Source organism: Ruditapes philippinarum, unplaced genomic scaffold (assembly GCF_026571515.1).
Source record: "Ruditapes philippinarum isolate M1 unplaced genomic scaffold, ASM2657151v2 ctg1315_1_1_1_1, whole genome shotgun sequence".
Classification (NCBI taxonomy): domain Eukaryota; kingdom Metazoa; phylum Mollusca; class Bivalvia; order Venerida; family Veneridae; genus Ruditapes; species Ruditapes philippinarum.
Genome location: NW_026865692.1, coordinates 1 through 12,433, shown reverse-complemented (window position 1 = coordinate 12,433; position 12,433 = coordinate 1). Strand labels below are relative to the sequence as shown.

The 12,433-nt window shown below is 32.4% G+C and overlaps 2 protein-coding genes across 2 annotated transcripts in view; both read right to left on the bottom strand.

Annotated features, from left to right (window-relative positions):
• LOC132730011 (fibropellin-3-like) overlaps positions 1 to 3,199 on the bottom strand; it is a 29,044-nt gene extending 25,845 nt beyond the window's left edge. Inside the window, exon 1 of the mRNA XM_060715855.1 lies at positions 3,149 to 3,199. Within this exon, the coding sequence (XP_060571838.1) occupies positions 3,149 to 3,198 (50 nt within the window). The 5' untranslated portion in view covers position 3,199. The remainder of the gene's footprint in view (positions 1 to 3,148) is intronic.
• A 4,724-nt stretch (positions 3,200 to 7,923) lies between these two features.
• LOC132730013 (uncharacterized) lies at positions 7,924 to 10,085 on the bottom strand. Its single transcript, XM_060715859.1, has 3 exons — positions 9,967 to 10,085; positions 8,878 to 9,074; positions 7,924 to 8,378 (listed from the first exon to the last, which is right to left on the bottom strand). Exons 2-3 carry the CDS (start codon positions 9,031 to 9,033, stop codon positions 8,097 to 8,099), a joined length of 438 nt encoding a protein of 145 aa, XP_060571842.1. The 5' UTR covers positions 9,034 to 9,074; positions 9,967 to 10,085; the 3' UTR covers positions 7,924 to 8,096.
• Positions 10,086 to 12,433: the final 2,348 nt, after the last annotated feature.

Genomic DNA, 12,433 nt, shown 5'->3' with positions numbered 1-12,433 from the left:
ATCTCTGAAAGTGATTTTTTCTTTAGATATATCGTTTAAATAACAATAATTATCTTTAAAACTTCATTAAATGCCGTTTTATTGTTAAAAAAAACATTTTTACAACATTAAAATTTTTTGGCTGCTAGGCCGCCAGGCCGCTGGGCCGCCAACTTCACAAAAATGACAAAATTAAAAAAATCTCTGAAAGTGATTTTTTCTTTAGATATATCGTTTAAATAACAATAATTATCTTTAAAACTTCATTAAATGCCGTTTTATTGTTAAAAAAACATTTTTACAACATTAAAATTTTTGGCCGCCAGGCCGCTGGGCCGCCAACTTCACGCCGCTAGGCCGCCAGGCCGCTGGGCCGCCAACTTCACGCCGCTAGGCCGCCAGGCCGCTGGGCCGCCAACTTCACGACGCTAGGCCGCCAGGCCGCCAACTTCACGCCGCCAGGCCGCCAGGCCGCCAACTTCACACATCTAAATAAATGTATTTAATTCAATTTGATTTGATTTCTTTGTATTATCCTTAGACGCTGCTTGCAAGCGGCGTGTTAGTAGATATGCATTTGTCCATACAGCAATGGGGAAAATTTTAGACTTGATTTGTGTATCTTTTTAATTTTTTTTAACAAAATCACACTGTTTTTTAATTTTCTAATAAAAATAGCTTTTATGATGTACAACATGTCACAGAGCTTTAAGGGATTAGAATAGACGTCTAACTGAAGTGATAGTGCCATGTTTGAATATCATATTCTTTTTATCATTATCTAATTTTATCTACATAATAAATAACGTGCCAATGAGCCAGTCTATAGTCGATCTTTCTAAAACTTAACCGTTAAGAGAGGTGACAACTGAGGCAGTGTCACTTACTTCATTTGCTTCGCCTCTGTTGAAGTTTTCATCCGCCTTAAATTGTCAAATTAAACTTGATATTATGCTACATATGCTAGCATTAAGTCTCCGTTGATGTGGTAGAAGGGAACCAGGACAACTTTGATCAATATCACTTGTCGAATCATTAAATTACAAGTTACAAAGCCTAAACCACGCCAACTATCACAGAGGCCGTTAAGAAAGTACAACAAACCGGTTACGCTACGGCCTTAAAGGGGAGATCACTGCAGAACAGTTTGTCCTCAAAATCATTTGAAAATTATGTAATTCGTACCAATATTTAAATGGGTATACTCTCGGCACATATTGTCTTGAATATATTTTAAGTATACCAATCATTTCAATTTTATTTGTTATCCAATTTATTTTGATTGGACCAGACGCTTCAATCTTTGTCGCAACAGACAAAATTTAAGAATTTCAGACCTGGCATTATTTTGTGAATTTATATATGCATTAGGTTCTACTTTTTCACAAAAATATGCAACTTTATTATTAAACAACGAGCACATACCAAAAAACATGGAGAAAAAAAAATGATTTGTTCTTCGGATATTCAACTGTAATAGAGAACGATTTTCAATGCTGATTGACTGTTCACATCATTTGGCGGCGTCTTTGATGTGCAGCATCAACATTTAACTTGTATATAACTGATGTGATTTTATATAATTATGCTTTCTTCAACTGTAAAATATTTTGCTTAGCTCATACACGTCTTTTAAATAGATCGGAAATTCCAATCTAAAAATAGAACATGTTCAGTGTAATTGATTTTATTTTCGAATACACGTATAGTAGTTAAATCGACTAAGTTTAAAAAAATACTTTTTAAGATCTTTGTATTCAATGTAAACCGGGGTTTAATTAACCTATTCAGTTATATTAATGAAAAAAGAATGGCACAAAGTTTCATATGAACATTGTAATATAATAAGCATATTCTAACTTTAAATCTGTATTCTGTAAATCGATTAATGCTGAGACATACCTTTGTGGTTTTAATTTAGTTTTGAATCTTTACACAGAGTTTTTTTTAACGGGATAGTATTAAAAAATAACTACTTAATGACTCAATTTGTAATTGCCAAACATGCTTTTTTGTATTAAGTTTTGTGTATGGAAGTCAAAATACTATTTTGTTTACATTATGTGAACGATAGTTTCTTCAGATAACGAGCATCTAACATGCTCTGAAACCGTTATATATAAACATTAAAAATTGCTCTTTCTAAGAAATAGAAATAAGAAAAGATTATCTTGTTTTGTATCGCAATTCATCAATTATTCCATTCTTGTAAAGCAGCAATATTGCAAATTGTATGAACCATATCAATTAATCTGACATGAAATGCCTTTTTTTCTCAGAAGCTTATTGCGTGTAATTTGTAGTTTCCACGCCAAAATCGAATCATGCTTTGATTTTTTTTGTATTTTCTTTGTGTATGGAGTCAAAAACTACTTTGTTTACACTTTGCACTTTATCCATATAATTACAAATCCGATAATTTTTCAGATAACAACATCTAACATGATTGAAACCGTTATATAACGTTAAAAAAATGCCTTTTAAAGAAAAAGAAAAGATTCATTCTCTTCTGAGGCATTTGTGCCATTAATTGATAGAGGAAAATGGCAGTTATGAACCTATAAATTGAGCCGTGTCACGACAAAACCAACATAATGGCTTTGCGACCAGCATGGATCCAGACAAGCCTGCGCATCCGCGCAGTCTGATCAGGATTCATGCTGTTCGCTATCAGTTTCTCTACTTGTAATAGGGTTGGTAAGCGAACAGCATGGATCCTGATCAGACTGCGCGGATGCGCAGGCTGGTCTGGATCCATGCTGGTTGCAAACCCATTATGTTGGTTTTGTCGTGACGCGGCTCAATTGTATAGTCTCGGAATATTTTTTGTGGTTGGTTAGGAATGACTTAAGAATGCAAATGTTTTATGTCTCAAAACCTAACTTTCCCCCCAATATTTCATATTTGCGAAAACTACACAAAGGGAAATATTTCTGTAAATATGACTGTAAATCAATATCATGTATATCATGCATGACATTATGCAAAAAGAGCATTTAATGGAATTCATTTTTAAAAAAAATGTTGAAATTCCTTTCATTTCTTTCAAGAAATGTAGGAGCAGATTGAAATAGAAAACCAATCAAAACTCTTCAAACATTTAAACTCTGTCCTCTAAACATGATCAATAAATGAAAAAAAAAAACTTAAGCTAATTTCAAAATCTTACCTTTCAAGTATGGAAGCCCACTTTGATTGCATTGAACTATTTTTAGACATCTTTGGGATTCCGACACTTTTGTATTCTATTTTTCATAAAATGGTTATCACCATGAATATAAAAATAAGCACTATAAAAAAATCGCGGACTGGAAAATTATGGAAGATAATCACTGCCAAATTTCTAACATTGCTGTAAATTTTACATGCCTTCCAGTCAACATTTGCAATGGTATGTCAAACTGCATTCTGACAATGTAAATTGTATTTTTATTTATTTCATGGAATAGTATATTTTCTTCCTACTCATTTATAATAGTGATTTCTTCTCACTGCTTTTGATGATGATACGTCAATTGCTATCCAAGGTCCTCTTTGACTAACTTATGAGTCTGGTGAATGTACGCGGAGGGTTTTAATTGAGGAACACAACTTTAAACTTTTCAGAGTCCTTTAGCTTTCTTTTATAAGAAGCTTAGGCCTAAAAATTACAATAATGTACCATTGTATTATGAATGTAGACATATACGAGTATTTGATTGGTTTTAATCCGTGTACATGTAACAGTTTGGCGCCAAAGGCTATCTCAGCCCCAACTGCCGCATCGACAGCAAGCACGATCTTATCTGTTGATCCGCCACTTCTTTCCTGGTATAAAACTTACCCGTAAGAATGGCAAGACAACTGGTCAGATCCATCTTATGGAGACCCGTTTACCTGGAGTCGAGTTTCGAGCTCTGACACTCTACTTTGTAAAATGTTGTTTTTCTGCCTCAAGTGTCCCAACTTTAGAGATGATTTGTTACAAGTTTTTTTTTTCAGTCTGACATGCCTCAATTTAAGACTTAATATGTGACAATTTATTTGTAAGCCTCAAGTGCGTAAACTTTAGAGTTAATTTGTGACAAGGTATCTTTTCAGCTTCAGGAGCCTCAACTTTAGTTATTTTTGACAAGTTATTTTTCAGCCCCAAAGGCCTCAGCTGTAGAGTTAATTTATGACAAGGTACCGTTAATTAATTCATTGTTGAGAGTTTGGACTGAAAATTGCCTGTTTAAGCGAGTTTGTTTTCATGAGGTCTTTATTAAAGGGACATATCTACATCACAATGTACTAAACATTTTGGATTCACTCTTAAATAATTGTGAGTATATTTGATTTTATTAATCTGTCAATTTTGAATGCATTATACCACTCATCCGACTTCGGTTCTATCAGTGTAATTGACGACACTTGAAACTGAGTATATAGCTCATGTTTTGAAAAGTCATACGAATCAAGGTTAGCTGGCTTGCTGGAGTTGACATAAGTGAATCATGAAGTTTGAGCCTTTTTGGTTTCTAACCTTTCCTTTAATGTGTATTGGAATTGTTGGGCATTGTTCTCTCTTCAAAGTTAAAGGGTTATACCAGTCTGGATCCATGCTGGTCGCAAACCCATTATGTTGGTTTTGTCGTGACACGGCTCAAATAATATGTTTACCACTCTTAAGCTCACGTCTTAACTTACACATTTTTACAAATTTTTGAAGTTCAAATCCAAAAAAAGGCATATGATGTATCAATAATTCGTTGTACATATTTATCCAAAGGATTAGGCAATATCATGAATAAATGGTTTAGTTGTGCGATAAGTATTGTTTTTATAACTGTCATTTTCCCAATTGGAGTTAAAACCCTTCTTTTTCATTGTTCTTTTTTAAATATGAGCCGCGTCACGACAAAACCAAAATAATTGGTTTGCGACCAGCATGGATCCAGACCAGCCTGCGCATCCGCGCAGTCTGACCAGGATCCATGTTGTTCGCTATCAGTTTCTCTACTTAGTATAGGGTTTGTAAGCGAACAGCATGTATCCTGATCAGACTGCGCGGATGCGCAGGCTGGTCTGGACCTGCTGGTCGCAAACGCATTACGTTGGTTTTGTCGTGACGCGGCTCATATGTTTTCTGTAAAATTAAGATTTTACATTTTTTCAAGATCCACATGGAATGTTATACACTATGTTTGTCCCAATTCAGTTTTCATCTCGTATATATGCTGTTATGCTGTACTTTTTAATGGCTATCCAAACAACGTTTGTCTATTCAAAGTTGATACTGGCCCCTAGATCTGCGCAAATGGAATCTAATCAATATTGCATACATTTTTTATGTAATATTTTTCTTTTTAATTAGTTAGAAATTAAAATGAACTCAACAACTGCAAAAAAATTTATTGAGAAAAAAACTTTAAAAAGTATCAACGTGCCTAAATTTTGCAATTGTGCACATCTATTTTCCGTCATTTTTTGTAGATTTTTAAAATGAAAACAACAAAAAAAGAGAAGTCAAATAATTATGATCTTCACACTCTTTAAAGCAGTTCATTGATTGTATTGTGTAAAAAAAATACGTAATGTCGAATTATCCACAAAGTTACAGATAACCAGTCTCTCTATGTACAGCAAACACCTGACGTTGTTTCAACGTTGGATCTAAGTTGGATTTATGTCACGACGTCAAAATCCTAAATACAACGTTGAAACAACGTTGTATTTGCGACGTCGTATCAACGTGTTGGAATTACGTCGATACGACGTCGGATTTCAGTGTAATCCAACATAGTAGTCTTGATTGAGTTACTTCCCTTTGTTCTGATTTATAAACCCGATAGGTGGCTCTAATTGCAGGTCAATATAATCATTCGAATTTTGTTATTTTTTTTTTTCACATCCATTGCATTTTTTAAAAAAAAAAACTGTTGTTATACTAGACCATAAAAAGGAACAATATTAGTATTTCAATTAAATAAATTGAAAAAAAATAATGGAAACTTGATGAATTTCAAAACGAGGCTACAACAACAATTTGTTTTCAAATTCAAACAAAGACAAAGGACATTATACACATCATAGAAGACAACTCGCATAGTGAAAAGTAAGTGATATTTTTGAAGGTAGATTAGTATTAAACTTACTGCATGCATAGTATAATAACTGAAAAATTATTAGTTACATTAGGAATATAATTATATTTTCATGATATTCAATTATCTCAGTTCTAAACCAGTTAATTAATGTAGTCTGATTCGCCCTCATTTAACTCGTACTTTGGGATTCAATTGATATATAAATTGTATGAAATTCTGTCAAACTTTTTGTTTTATTTGTGTTGTCATTTTAAGCCAAGATCCCTACATGACCTTAATCTCTCTAATTCGATTTATCAGATTAATAGACTAAATAACAATAGGTATTTCACCACAACGCATTTGTTAACAAAGGAACACCTGTCAATATTTGAGATTTAATCTATTGTTATTCAAATAGATCTACGTGTAAAAGGTCAAAGTAGGGATCTATCAATACATAATTATACTGTCAAAGTAAATTTATAACTTTTTTCAATAATCATTGGGTTTTGGTTTTTTATAGACTGACACTTAATTTTTGTGTGATGACAATTAGCTGCATGAAAAACAGTCGACAGAAAACACCATTTGGACATAAAAGAATGATAAGTGCATCAAATATAGGTAATATATGGATTTTGATTTTGTTATTTACTGTAATTTCTGTTTTGTCATAACTGTTAATCAAAAGTAAAATAATTACGTGAAATGTCTTATGATTGAATTTGCACCTTTACATGTTACTGTTTTGCAAATTACATATATTTGAAGTTACAGTTTTTGAGTGTTCTACATCATCAATCGACATCTGATTTTAATTTATGATATGGTAGGGTAATCTGTTGGTAATAATACCGGTATTTCTATTTAATAGAAATTATATGAAGCAATTTCAAAAAGTAATAAAAAACAACTTTGAAATATTAATGTTTAAAATTCGCTTAGAAAAATAATGAATTGTTCATATAAGGTATTTCATTTATCAAATGGTCGTCTACCTTCGAACATCTTCGTGTTCTCCTATAATAATCCATATACAAAAAGAAGTACATCCTCATTATTTAAAATAACAATAATTAGAATAATGGTAATAATAATAATTAATGTATTTATCTTTATTCATTTATATATTTTATTTTTGATAAGGGATACGTTATGCACATTCATATACGATACTAAAATGAAACTTTAATAGTTATGTTTTGCAGTTTTTACATGGTTAGTCTATTATAAAAGATTTTCGATGTTTGATTTTTTCTTGACTGCTACGCAAGAATTCCGTCCCTAGTAAAAGCTATATGATCGTAAGGCATAGATCAAAATATGTCTCTTTTTCTATGTTTAATGAGGGTATTTTCGTCTAAAGAGAAAAGAAGTTTTCGCTGTCGCGTACAGTCTTCGGACATGTCACTAGTCATGCCTTTAAAGGTTAATTTTAAGGCGTCATATTTTCCACCATGTAGTTTCAACGAAGTATTGGCCAAAGATATAGAAGTTGAGAAAAAAGTAAGTCAATGTACGACAGGCAATGAGAGAGGAAAAAGAGATAACCCTGGAAAAGGCTGATGGTGCCGAGCAAAGAGTCTGTCTTTCAAGTCGCCAATCTGTGCTAGGCGCTCACGCACCCTGGAACACTTTCCTCGTCGTTTGTGAGTCTGGTGCTGAATAACGTCTGAATCAAAATCCTTTTTATATACCTTTACAATGATTCTTTTATTATGTATCTTATCGTATTTGTTCAAATACAATGTAACATATTTAACCAAATTGTAATGGCTTTACGTCATCAACGTCATTCCGTTTTCTTTATGTTGTATGTATTTTTGAGAATTTCAAAATGTGTACAAGTATATAAAATAAAAGGATTGTTATTACTATACTGAAAAGAGAGGCATCAAATAGACGAACTGAACATATTATAATAAGACGTTTAAGTATAAAAGAAATTTTCATTAAATAATTTCAACCATTTTGACATTTTATAAAGATTCAAGTTTGGCGTAACGTCGTGTAATGTGACAGTATCATATCTTATATGTATCATCAAAAATAACAAAACATAAACCGTTAAACAATCCACTTACTTTCAGATTTAACTCCCCAGGAACGCATTATGATTTCTGCATTGACTGACCGCTGAGAATTTGTTCCTTTACCAAAGAAATTTGACACGCATATCAGCCCTCCATTTGTTGCATTTGTAGGTCTCCAGAAACGCATGTTTACAAAATTGTAGGCATACACAAGTCCCCCATAGCTACAAACGCTGTCGGTAACAGTCCTTCCGAAGGCCATTGCACCGCTTCCTTGGAACAGGAAACCAGCGTTTGGTCCCGTGTTACTTCGCGCCTGAAACGTTTAATTCGAGGTACGTTTATCGGATCGCAATGTCTGTTTATATCACAGTTAACGGGAAAGTCACTCAAAAAGTAACTATTGAGCCGATATGTAGAATTGAGGCAAAAAATACCAAGATATACACATTGTTAAATAATAGACAAACATGCATGCATCGCATGGTTGGATTTTTAAACGATTTTGACAAATATAACTAAAGTTGTGCTAAAGCAAAACATGCACAATTCCTTTTGGGTTTGATTATATTGGAAAACCAAAATAAAATAAAATAAAATAATTAAAAGAATGATGATGACAAAATTAGGGTATCCATCAAATTAGCAAAGTATTTAGATCACCCCGTCTGCAAAAGTAATCACAGTTTAAGCATTTCAAAGAATTAAACGTTTTTGTCCCAGATTGTTTAAGAACTCTCTTTCAATTTTGCCAAACAATAGCAATTTTTAAAAGTGAATAATATTTTGTTCAATTAATAAGTAACAATATTTACCCATGCACGTGTAAGTGGATTTTGAACAATGTTTCTGTAAGGAACCTCTAATGTCTCGCTAGGAATGTTTGGACCAAGTGAGGTTTGTGAATATTCTTGCTCATTCATTGTTAGAGATTTCCAGGCGTACATTTCTAAATATCCTTCATTAGCCATGAAGTCAATAGAGTAGCCATCGATTCCCGCATATATGTACGCTTTCAAGCAAAATCAAACAAACAACAAACTAGTTAGGAGCATTTAACGAATTTGTATGTTGTAAGTGACAGTTTAACTTGAATGCGAGACCGTTAAGAATGAAATGATTTTTCATTTCCTTATTGTTTTTCAGCTTAATTTTTTGTAACATGCAAAACAATAAGCAGTTTCACTGGCAAATCCTTGTACAGAACCGCCATTCGTACCTGTACATACATATTTCATCGCTAATGTCGTAGTATTCTTTCACTGCGATTCAGTCCAGCCTCGTCCGTTCGCTTAGCTCAAGTCATAGATTATCGGATGAGCAAACAAGGGGCTGCTGCATGGTTCGATCCCTCGGACATCAACTCTTATGGTCATTTGTCTCTCATCGTTGATTTAGAAATCATTCGGGATAAAAACTCGATCACTTGCGAAGAAATTGGTAATAAGGTATCTAAGAAAATTTAGATGGATCAACTTCCGAGATATGAACAATGTGTTAGAGTCGGGATAAAAAACAGAAAGCAACAAAACTTGCACAAATTTTATCAAGTTACCCATTGGAATGATATTGTGAAGTGCCTGTCAGAATTAGCAAGGTTTTTTTACATTTATTTAAGATTATGTGTTCTTATTGAAGTCTTGACAAAGTGAAAGTATTTGTTCTGTGTTACGATTGTATACGCAATTGTATTATGATTAATATGTTTGCATAATTAGATTTAAGCTGAACGATAAATATCAATAAAATAATGAGAACAATGGTGTTCAAGATTTGATTCTGAATCGTAAATATACCCGACATGTATAAAAACATTGATAAAATATACATTTTTCAACCCACATACTGTGCAATATAAAACATTGTTCAATAAATTAACCGGTCTATCACACAATAATTCTTACCCCAATTCTGTGAGTCGATCCAAACCCTTATTCTATCTTTGCTAACGCCATGCACTATATGACAATTTTGGCTGTTTTTCCCATCTCTATACACTACAAAGTTTGCCCCTGTTGAAATTGTCATAAAGTAGTACGTAACAGTTACATATATTATCAGTAAAATATGCATCAAATTCACTACAAACATTTTATTTGCAATGACACATTCAATAATTAAATGAAAATTGATCGGACACATTGTTCTCCTGTAGAAACTATAAAGAAATTTAAAAAATCATGTTGGGTACAAGTACCATACAATTCTGTTTTGCCACACGATACTGCCCTAGACTATTATATTTGTGAAAGCATCGGGAACTCTAGGGAGACTTTTCCTTTGGGCGTTCTACACCTTTAAGGCTGTTAGATGTCCACTTGTATTGCTAAAAAAATTAACATTAGACACTTTCCTTACAAGTATTAAATATTGAAACTAATCATTATTTTACTTACAATTAACCATGACGACGAAAGGCAAATGTCCCCATACCAGATCAAGATAAGAAAGAAATGATAACAGTCTACGTATTTTGAACAATAACGATTTTGTACGAAAATGCTTCTAAACACATTTGACAGCTGCTTTGAAGCAGGTAAATGACATTAATTATTACAATAATGAATAAAAGTTTTAAACATTACCCCGCTTAATTTCTAAAATGGACACGACTGTATTTTTCAATCTAGACAATACCATTTATATTGTTTTCAAAATATGTCCTGAGTGACAATAACAAACAGTGCAGATTATGATCAGTTTGCAAGGTCGTGCTATATTCTCTTTTGTATCATAGTCAAACATAAAACCACGTTCCCTATTGTCACAATATGAAACCCCAATGAACGAACACCTGAATATGATATTTCTATCATTTTCCCTTTCTCTGTCATCACTACAAGTAAAACCCAAACAAAAAATGAGCCATTCAATGGGCATGCTCTGGTGTGGGGGTAACTAATACCTGCATTCCAGTTAACGCATGGGCATATAAATGTAAACGATTTAACTCTGACACATTTTCAACAGAAAGGTCCCCAAACTATGATACCATTAAAGCATAAAATGCCTTTAGAACTATTAAATTGGTAAATGTTTAATAATATCAACACACTAAGAATTGTATCCTGACATACGTTTATAATTTTGACAAAGCGTCTCTGATATCTCGATTACTTGTTACGATGATTTATATTCCCGAGGAGTTAAAATGGTAGTAAAACAACAACAACAAGTGCAGTATGCTTTGTGATCCAAAATTGTTTTTATTTGTATATGCAAGTATAAGGAGAATGTGTAAAATAAACTGTAGATGTATTTATTTTACTGATATGCCTATTTTAAGTCTTAATATCAAATGTGCAATGTTGAGAGGGAAGTTTTGAAAGATTTGAAACAAAATGCCAAAATGCCAAAAACCAAAACCGACAACATCCCTATAACAGCAGGCCAAAGGGTCTTTATGCCTTAAAATATCGGAGCCATGTCACGTGAATAGTCATTAAATAATTTATAAATTAAACTTATAATTATATATCAATGATATTTATAACCATATTGTTTTTTAACTGTTAATACAAATGAAAAAAAGTTATTGCTATAACATAATAATGATGAATTATCAAAAATGTGTAAAATTATTTGTATAAAAAAATCAGTTTAAATATTATGTATATTGTAAATCATAAATATTTCTTTGTTGCTCAGATGATAATGTCCAAAAATATACTTAATGATTTAGGTTAACTTACAAGCCAGATTTCAAAAATAAAATAATAGAAACTTAGAAAAAATCAGGGATTGTAATGTACACGTAGGGTATGTTAAGATATGTATTTAAAAAAAATCAAGTTTTCTTATAACTGTAAGTAAGTGACCAATGCCTTGTTTTTTTTGTTGTTTTTTTCTGGACGGGAGGGGGGGGGTTATGATGAGTACATGAATGATTGGATGATAAAATGAGATGAAATTTTTTTGGTAAGTATCATCATACTTGACGTTGATAAATCAAGGTCAAAGTGTAGATTTGATACTTGTTTTCGTGGTTTTATGTATTTTTTTGTTCAAGGCAGATGATATTCATCATGGTCCGGTTGTTAACAAAATATTATTATGATGAATTATCAAAAAAGTGTAAATTTTAACTTTAATGTATAAAAACAGTTTATATAGTATTTATAGTGTAAGCCGGAAATATTTCCTTGTTGCCAAGATGAGAATGTCCAAAAATATACTTAATGATCTAGGTGCGCTTTCTGACTAACCAGATTTTAAAAAGAAAAATGAATGAAACTTAGAAAATTTAACAAATTGGTGATTGAAATGTACACATATGGTATGACAAGAAATGCATTTTTAAAAGTTTAGAGTTTTTTTAAACGGTACGACCAATGCCTTGTTTCTTGGAGTTTTTAGATGAATACATGAATG

Coding starts and splice junctions, on each gene's coding strand:
- LOC132730013 (XM_060715859.1), bottom strand. CDS start 9,033: ATGGCTAATGAAGGATATTTAGAAATGTACGCCTGGAAATCTCTAACA. Junction 8,379..8,877: donor ATCCACTTACACGTGCATGG/GTAAATATTGTT, acceptor TAAACGTTTCAG/GCGCGAAGTAACACGGGACC.